This window comes from Pollachius pollachius (genome assembly GCF_949987615.1).
Source record: "Pollachius pollachius genome assembly, chromosome: 15".
NCBI classification, from domain to species: domain Eukaryota; kingdom Metazoa; phylum Chordata; class Actinopteri; order Gadiformes; family Gadidae; genus Pollachius; species Pollachius pollachius.
This window is the reverse complement of record NC_136948.1, coordinates 10,002,847-10,012,668: the sequence shown is the minus strand read 5'-3', so window position 1 is coordinate 10,012,668 and position 9,822 is coordinate 10,002,847. Positions and strand designations below refer to the sequence as shown.

The following is a 9,822-nucleotide window of genomic DNA, read 5'->3' as shown; positions in this document are numbered from 1 at the left end:
CGCCAAAGCAAATTTCTCACCAAATTAATTGTTGGAATTAACTTCTTTCCATAAGCGTATCAACCGTTTGCAGCACCTATATTGTATTGCATAGATAGTGTAGTGCCTATGCTGATGAATTCGCCCCTGTCATTAAAAATTTGTGTGACGCTATTTCCGAAATTGTTTCTAATGTTGTTACAAAGAATAGGTAGGTTAGACACAAACAAGTTGGCAAATATTAACCACAACTGTATAACAAGCAAGCATGTAGTCTAAATGATCCGTTTGTGAGGCTTCCACCTGTGAAGAATGCCAGAGCAACTCTGAACTCTGCCTTCAGAAAACATCTGTTCACTATGTATTAGCTGATAAGTAGGCCTACGCAGCAAATCAACGAAGAGATCAGCTATGTTAGCTGGAGATTTTTGGTAAACGCTCGGAAACGCACCCCAGGTTTGAATTAATAACCTGGTTAATTTAAGACGAGAGATAAGAGTTTATTAAATGTAACACACACTGGATAACAATGTAGATCGATTGAAGTCAGTTTAGTTTAGTCAATAGCCTAATCAAAAGTTTGATAATTAATGGTTTTAATGCATAATGCATTTCAGTGAAAATGAAAATGAAAGTGAAATTGATCACTTTCATTTCCCAGTAAGTCAGCCGAAAGTCACGCCTACATGCTTTCACTCTGGTAGACGTCCTTACCCCGCAGCAGGTAGGTCAATAGAAAACACAATTTTACTACTGTTCATCAATATGACTGTTATCTCTTGAAGGTTGGTGTATTTAGTCACCGGATTTCATGTTTAGATAAGAACGCTTACAGTTCAGGCGTTTCTAGCCTCCCTCAGTAAAACAACCGGGTACGGTCGGATCACAATGAGGATCGAGAGCAGATGCCGTTTGGAGGACGGTTTATTGGGGTTGGTGGCGGACGCAAAGAAGCATCAGGGAATGACTTAATGATGCAATAATACCCTATAGACCAGGGGTTTTCAAACTGTGAGGCGCGCCTCCCCTGGGGGGCACCAGAGTTCTTCAGGGGGGGCGCGTCGTGAGCAAAAAATATACCAGGAAAAGTAACGCAAAAAAACCGCAAAGACGAAGACGCGTTGTGTTCGAAATCGTTCCCTATTCACTCACCCACTATTCCCTATATAGTGTTTATAATATAGTGCACTATATAGGGAACGAACAAACGAGAATTCGGACCCTACGCTGAACGTTTCTAAACGTAATTTGCGTCAGTAAATGCGCCGGGTATTTGTGTAACGCAGACAGCTGCGCCCACATCATGTAAACAAACCGGGCACCAACGAGGAAAGCTGGAGGTTGTATTGATGTTGAATGTTACATTTCCTTGATCAAGTTTTTTTTTAAATTCATTTTGAATGTTACATTTTCTATGTTAAATCCCAAATAAATTGTTGACATTTCTATTCGTTTTCCCGGTTATTCAGCTTTTTCTTTTCCTCCGGAAAAACACGACTGCGTTGCATTGTGGTATACGGGATTAACATGTAGGGAAAATCGTATGTTCAACAACATTTTGGGTATTTTAAGTCCATTATATAGTGCATGAAATTTACCACAGAGAATTCGAACACCACTACAAAATGGCGAGCACCCTATATAGTGCACTGTAACCGTGATAGGGAACGATTTCGAACACAGCTACGCAAACTCATTGCTCCCACTAAAGTTGAAGTGAGCTAAAAAGGAGGCTAAACTGGCAGTTTACAGATTAAGATGTTCAAATGTATTTTAAAAACGTTAAGCAAAAACATGCTTAGATAAAGATGTTAAAATGTGTTAAGAAATGTGTTTAAAAACACACAAAGATGTTTGGAATCTTTCAAAAATATGTTTAAAATGTTTCAAAAATGTTTCAAAAAAATATGATCAGAGATCTTTAAAATGTGTAAAATATGATCAGAGATGTTTAAGATATGATCAGAGATGTTTAAAATGTGTAAAATAATTAAAAGATCTTTCAAAACACAGGGATTTAGAAAAGAATTGTTTTCGGGGGGCCTCGGCTGAAATTTGTTCTCTGAGGGGGGGCTCACTCTCTCATACTTTGAAAACCCCTGCTATAGACAATTGAAATAGGTTAACTTATGAACTCTGAAAGGATATTCATTTTGGATTTTCCCCAGAATGTCCATTTTTGGTGCTGGAATTGTGGTTGGTTCTGCGGGTACTATGTTCCATGGTGGAAATGCGGTAGACAATAACAAGACTACCAAAAACATGGAAGGATCCAGCGAAAAGGAGCCAGGTAAAGGATTTATTACAAATTATTAAAATCATAACAAAGAACGGTGATCAAACTATATGGGAGAGGCCGGTGTTCTGCCAATTTCTGCTACGCATCAGATTTTGGTAAATGGATTGCATTTATATAGTGCTTTTTTGTCACCAATTCCCACTCAAAGCTTTATAATATCGCCTCCCATTCACCTGCACACATTCCAACCCAGTCTCACGGAAATACGCGACACTGTCACGTCACGTCATTTAATCTATTCATTTGTGATCTGGGACACGTCATTTCTATTTTTTCGTGCCAAAAGCACAAATTTCAAACTCATTCTAAAAAGAAGAGATGAAGCAGCTACCTTTTTTTCCGTCGCGGTTTGCCTACAGAGCAGCGCAACTGCATTAAATATATCCATGGATGGCCAAAAGCTGTCATATTGTTAGAAATTTGTGCTTTTTGGCACGAAAAAAATTGAAATTACGTGTCCCAGATCACGAAGGAGATTAAATGACGTGACAGTGTCACGTATTTCCGTGAGAATGTGTTGCACATTCACACACCGACGGCGGCATCAGCCATCAATACTACACCGCGGATCAATAGTGTCCTCATTCGCAGGTAGCAAAATCTGACAAGGGAGCAGAAATTGGCACACAGGAGAGGGAGAGAATGAAAATCAAGAGGGTAGGACACCTTGGCCGCACGCAACAAGATGACAAGGCTTCCTCCATCCCAGGTTCTTCCGACCTCCAAGATAAACCGGACTTGACATGGCTGGAAAAGATGAAGCCTTTAAGAGAAGTTCAGTGGACAAATGAGTGAGTTAAAACATTACTTCATTATATAGTTCACTAAATGTTTACTTTAAGGATGAACACTTGTTTCTTGTTATTCAACTTCCAATGACTCCATCTGCATTAAATGTTATTTTATCTGTAAAAATGTATAGGGATGTAATAAAAATGCATGCGTGTCACCCGCTGATATAAAATACACGACCCAGACTGAACAGAGCCCAATGACTGCTCTCCCAAAAATATTAACTTTATTGACTTATGACAGACATCAAATCAACACTAAAGTGGACAAAGAAAGTAAACAATGGGGCTAAACTGTACCATCAGGGACTTTGTTATGATAATAAAAATAATAATAAGTTATGATTCATCCCAAAATACATAAGCAAATTATAAATAAACCCGCTGCAAACCAACCAACTCAAATTAAAGCTTTTCTACAGCACTCAAATAACCCACACCCCCACCTATATTGTATTGATACGCACTCAAATTCATCCTTGTTTGAAAACTAAAAGAGACCCCTGGACATTTAATAGAAAAGAAAATACATGCATATATAAAGAGCCATATATATATATATATATATATATATATACACACACACATACATACGTACATACATACATACATACATATATACATACATACATACATACATACATACATAGAGCCATGTTGCACTGCATTACAGGGACTAAGAACCCATTTAAATACATCTCTTTTTTGCTTGAGGATAACTTGTTTCTTGGCTGACGTGCCCAAGTTATCCGTCCAAGTTGAAGTCCCAAACCAAGCATGAAGAATCCAACCAATAACTATGTTTGCAGTTATTTAACAAATCTTTAAATGACCTAAAATAAATATTCATGGGTCTACGTTTTCACTATTAAGATCATGCTTTTAAACATTAATACAAAGGTAACCTACCAAATCAAACCCCAAACGAAGACCAGCCTCAGCTGCTCTCTCTCAGGTGTGTCTCATTACAGGAAGACAGTCCAAGTTGAGCTCCGCCCCTTTTTATAGATTCTGCTCCTTGCCTGAGTCTAGTGCTCAACCCTTTGCTACCTTCCCTGCTGCATCTTCGTTATGCTTCTGTGGGATATTGTAAAGAAAATGTACTATATCTACAAAAAAATGCAAATTGTTACTCTTACAGGTGCTCTGCTTAATGATAGAAGCAAGCATCTTAAAAAAATGTACAAATATAACATATAAAGAATGTATAAATATATATAAATGAATAAAAATGAAGGTAGGCGACAAAATACTCAGATGCTGGGATGTTGCGCATTAAATGAAATTAAATATTTATAGATGGATGTACAACATGAAATATGTGGAGGCATCTCTGCTGTTGCTTGGACATAACATATGTTTTCCTCAAATCTCCATGTCCAGCCACAAGCAAGAGCTGATGTCGAAGATCCGTTCGTACCAGACAAGCTATGAGGAGCCGGCCCGTGTGCTCCTCCTCGGCCCGGTGGGTTCTGGGAAGTCCAGCTTCATCAGCTCGGTCCAGTCCGTCTTCTCAGGAAGGGTCCTGAACCGCGCCATGGTGGGCTCGTCTACAACCGGATTCACCAAGAAGGTTCGACAGAACCAGAATACAGCAAAGTTCAGGAAGACATTGTGCCAATTCCGTACAGTTTACTGTTTAAAATATTTTTTTCTCCTTCTTGCATGTGTAACTGTAATGGCTGTATCGAGTTGGCTGCTGTTGAAGGAGACTGACGTTTGATCTCTGTTCCCTACCAGCTGCAGTCCTTCACTATCCAGGGTGAGAAACGGGGGGGGTCTACTGCACTGACCATGTGTGATGTCATGGGTCTGGGGGAGGAGCAAGGCACCGGAATCAATTTCGATGACATCGTTTCTGTCCTCAAAGGCAATGCTCCTGAAGGACACAAGGTGAGAGAAGAAGCCTTGTGGTGGAGTTAGGGGCCTGTTCAAAACAGAACCAAACCACAGCATAAACCACCAGACTAGTATCAACTAGTATCTATCACACTTGACTAAGATAAAAGGAGGAGGGTGGACTTCCACACAAAAACAGTTTGGAATAACTTTCTTGTCAACAAGAGGATGTACAAACGTCAGGCAAACTGTGCCCTGTACTACGAACCTCGGTTAGTGGGTCAGCGAGGTATGTTGTGTTCAAAGCCTGGTTTAGCCGGGATACGAAAGTCACTCTCTTTTAGCATCGCTGTATTACCATGGTGTCAACCAAACCTTGTCGGGAGCAGGTTTTCAGTTAAGCTAAGCACAGCTTCCTCGCCCCTCCTTTGACAATGCCGTTGTTACACCGAATTCTGCGACCCACCGAAAAGTGTGACCCCATGGAGCGCTGTTGCACATTTTCTGCAACATGCACGTTTGCATTATAACAAAAACATAAATAAAACATAAGATCTCCCCCCAACGGTGGGTCCTTCTTTTCTTGATACTAACATTAATTCTAAACAGCGTTTTACACAGTAGCCTATAATATGAAATGCTCAAAGGTAAATCAGCGTAATTTATCACTGACTGTAACTTTTTATGGGTAAAGAAGCAACGGTGAAGGACTGTGCTAAACACCCCATCCATTGTATGGGTCTGTAAAATGCTAATCAAATCAAAACAAATGTATTTATTAAGCACCTTTAATAAAAAGGTACTTGGTTGGGGGAGATCTAATGTTTTATTTATGTTTTTGTCATGCCTGTCTACGCTTCAAACTCGTGCATATTGCAAAAAATATGCAACTGACGTCACACTTTTCGGTGGGTCTCAGAATTCGGTGTAACACCATCACCATTTGTGGGTTTTCTCATGTACCTCGGAGCCCGCAGTCTCTCCGGAGACAGAGGGTCTTTTAGGACAGATCCGATCACTTGGCATTGCTCGAGAATATTCTTTATGAGAGATACAGGTTCTCATTAGAGGGTATTCGCTATTTGGTCGTCCTTGTTGGACCTTGTGTAGACAACTGTTTAAATGAATACTATTAATGTTACTAGTCCACTGGGTAACAATACTGTTGTGAAGTGTGTCTCCGTGAGAGAGTGGTAGAGTGGAGTCAGCGCATCAGTCTTGAATTTCTGCATGCAGGGTTCATCTCCCAAGTGATGCCCATTTATGTGAAACTTAAGAAGTCCTAAATATTATGTCATATAGAATACTTATTCACTAAAGGTTATAGAATTATATTTTTGTGCTTATTTCAAACTTGAACCCATGTTCTCAAGGCAGTGATGGCACCACATCTAGATGGGGGGGTAAAAGGCATGATGATGGACAGGCGAGATTTGAACCCCGGTCGCTGGCGTTTGGGTCTTTGGGTATACAAATCCACTACGCCACCGCTGCTACAGCGCAGCAGTTGAAAACATGCTATACAGTTCTTACATAGGGTGTATTTAAAGTGAATACCCTAAATTATAGAATAAAGCAGGTTGGACGTTGCTTTTGTAGTTTGTAAAAATGATCATCACTCTATTGGGTTTAATGGCGAACAATTCTGCATTTGACATAATTATTTTATAGACAATATGCAGAATCTTTTCACTTACAAATGTACACGATTGGCTATTTTTTGCCAGCACGCCTCATGTGTGCAACTGTGTTGCCCCTAGCTGTTATCTGATTTTTGAACTCCTCATAGAAGTTCATTGTGACTATCTGTTCCTCTTGATTGAAATATGCTGCTCTTGATCTATCCATTTTGTAGAGGTGAGTAAAATGACCCGATAAACGCCCCTTTTATGGGAACGCTTATTGAAACTAAAGCGGAAAGCCTGGCTTGACGAATCGAATCCTAAGTGGGGTTGGTCTGAAGTAGCCTAATTACCCGTAGGTGTGGTTTGGGCGTAACGTGCAATAAACCAGTGAGAGTACCAGCTCCCATCCCCTTTAAGAGCCATGAGCGCATTTGAATCTGACGAGTTGAACTCAAACTTCAAATGGCTCAGTTTATGGCCAAATAATGTGGCCTAATTCACACATGGAATAGCGTTTTCTTCCACAACTTCAGAAACACTGAGTCCTCAAATACATTTTGACAAAGAAAACTTAACACACATATGATATGCGGTAACTGTGGTTCTATTTAATGATATACAGAATACATTATTAAACATCGTTTCTTACCAGTGTTGTATGCATTATCGTTATCGACTTGTGTTCCTAATATGCATGTGTCCCTCCGTTAATATACATTGCGATGGACTGTATTATGCGTTACGTGTTTAGTTTGCGTGTGTTTAAACAGATGGACGCACCAACGCATGCCCGCTTTCATTAATTCTTTTACACATACACACGCGCGCCCGCATTCATTCATTCTTTTAACACCCACTCGCGGTAAAACAATGTTCTCTCACGATCAAATACTCATCAATCCTAAAAGTTATGAGCTTGTACACGATGTCAAGAAAATATGTGTTTGCTGTATGGCGTTTGCAGATGCATTGACTTAAAAGTACAACTTATTACCGCTGTATCAGCTGTTCTTTCCCAAATAATTTACCAAGAATGTGTGGCTAGGTAGATGAGAGAAGCAAAGTGTATGCGCGAGGTGCACAAGCAACATTATGCATGCGCCCTTAAAATAGCATCTGAACAACGCGCCACTGACTTTAAACCAGGTATTTCCTGGTTTGTGGCGCAATTGTTTTCTGAAACTGCAAAATAGCACCAGGGAACGTTTGCGCCAGAACACACCTCCTCCTTTCGCCGAACCGCCCCTTGGGGCGCAAGATCATTCCCTAATTTACAGGCGCGTGGCGGTGGAGGGAAAAGAACGCTCTGCGCCAGTTGCAAACTAGCAACGACACATGCGCCAAAGTAGAAAGTCTATTGCGCCGGATGCAAGATAGGGCCCATGGTGTGTTATGTGTTCTGCTGACTCTCTGATCTGCATGTGTGCTGATTTTGCTGTCCTGTAGTTCAGCCCCAGCCACCCGCTGGACCCGTGCACCGCAGGCTACCTGGAGGAGCCCCGCCTGGCAAACAGGGTGCACTGTGTGGTGTTTGTCTTGGACGCCTCCCGGCTGTCCTCCTACTGCACGGGCCTCAGAGAAACCTTCCAGAAGCTCCGCGCATACTTCAGTGACCTGGGTGAGTTCAACCTTTCCCCGGCTTGGGGCCGTCACTAGGGGACCTTACCATCGTCACACACACCCCAACATCCCTATCATTGCCACACGCATACAACCCAACTGAATTCATCTTCATGAATTTCCATACCTGCCATTTAGTCGGTTGTCAGACATTATTGTCATTTGATGTGTAATTTACAAAGGTGTGTGTATTTTCTTCCCCCCAAAAAAATTATTTTGATTATTAATCCTGTCTTCATATGAGCTTGTGCTTCACCAGGGGTGCATCAGGTGACGGTGTTAACACACATCGACAAGGTGTGTGTTATGACAAACACAGATGTGAAGGATGTATACAAGAGCCCAATCATCCAGGCAATGGTGAGAGAGAGAGTCAGTGAGAGAGGGGAGAAAAGTGAGCAAGAGCAGGTAAGCAAGATAATTTACAGTTTGTGTGTGTGTAGATGTCCAAGGCAGGGGAGATGCTGGGTATGTCCAAGTCCTCCATCATGCCGGTGAGGAACTACTCCAGTGAGCTGGATCTGGACAGCAACACAGACACCCTCCTGCTGTCGGCCATCGATCTAATCCTGGAGTACACCGACCTGTATTTCCTGGACCAGGCCAGTGAGGGCCCCAAGGAATTCTGATATAAATTCAGAGCTCCACATCGTGGAATACACTTCCACTGATGGGCTTAAGTGGTGGATCCAATTTATATGTCATACAATTATTGTAAATGCAGACTTTTCCCCCCAAATATTGTTTTATCCCATATTTCTTCTGTTTTATATCTTATATAAGAGAATAATAAAGTCCCTCTTATGTTATAAGCATGATTCTGTGTTTCGTTTTATTTGAGTGTTATTTAATAACACTTAAATAATGCTAACCCTTACTAACTAGTTAGTTCACCATTGAATGTCACAAATGAAAAAAATGTGAACTTATAGTTTATAATCTAATAGCTAGGCTAGCGGAGATAGCTTGGCCAACAAACTAGCCTCAACCTCTCTTTTGATGTAAACTAGAGTTTCCGAGCGCGCATTGCTCAAACTCTAGCTGTAATTATACCATAGCTTTAATGTGGAAACCCCAGTCGATAATGTAACAAATTGCTGAGGGCATAATATAATAATATTTTGCCAATAATATTACAACGTATAACATTTAGGTTCACCTATTACGTAATAGAGCAAGTATAATAATTTTCTCACGTTATGAAGCAAGCATAATAATTTGTGAGCATTTGATTACATTATAAAATTTCTAAATTTATGGGTTACAGTGCTAATTGTTAAATGGAAAGTGTAGTATACTATGCATGCAAATCAATTATTCAATCGCCTCTACTGTTATTCAGGGATCAAACTGCATTGACGTTTTAAAATGCATTGCAACTACTATTGGTTAGTTGAAAATAAAAACAAGCAGCTCTTCTGAAACTGAAAATTGCGTTTATTTAGAGAAGCACCTTAGTGAAATAAACAAAAGTGTAACAACAGCTAAGGCAGCACCCTACCTAATGGCGCGTTTCCACCGGCGGGTGCGGGTCGGTTCACTGTGCAAAGGTGCGGCACGGTTCTCGTTTCCATCGCCAAAAGTGGGTGTGGTCCGGACTGAGCCTTGATGAGCCGTACTCATCTCGCAGTACTCCTCCGTTGGAGTACTGAGACGCCTGAAATGGTGC

The 9,822-nt window shown here is 40.9% G+C and overlaps 1 protein-coding gene across 2 annotated transcripts; it reads left to right on the top strand.

Moving 5' to 3' along the window:
- The first annotated feature begins 645 nt into the window (after nucleotides 1-645).
- LOC307086530 (interferon-induced protein 44-like) lies at nucleotides 646-8,959 on the top strand. Of its 2 annotated transcripts, none has more exons than XM_079751770.1 (8): nucleotides 646-703; nucleotides 2,148-2,269; nucleotides 2,988-3,069; nucleotides 4,453-4,642; nucleotides 4,810-4,962; nucleotides 7,980-8,151; nucleotides 8,413-8,513; nucleotides 8,597-8,959. In XM_079751770.1, the coding sequence occupies exons 2-8, from the start codon at nucleotides 2,149-2,151 to the stop codon at nucleotides 8,780-8,782; spliced, it is 1,005 nt and encodes a 334-aa protein (XP_079607896.1). In that variant the 5' UTR covers nucleotides 646-703; nucleotide 2,148; the 3' UTR covers nucleotides 8,783-8,959. The 2 variants fall into 2 exon arrangements, with proteins under 2 accessions (XP_079607896.1, XP_079607897.1); XM_079751771.1 differs by having other exon boundaries at nucleotides 2,870-3,069.
- The last annotated feature ends 863 nt before the right edge of the window (nucleotides 8,960-9,822 follow it).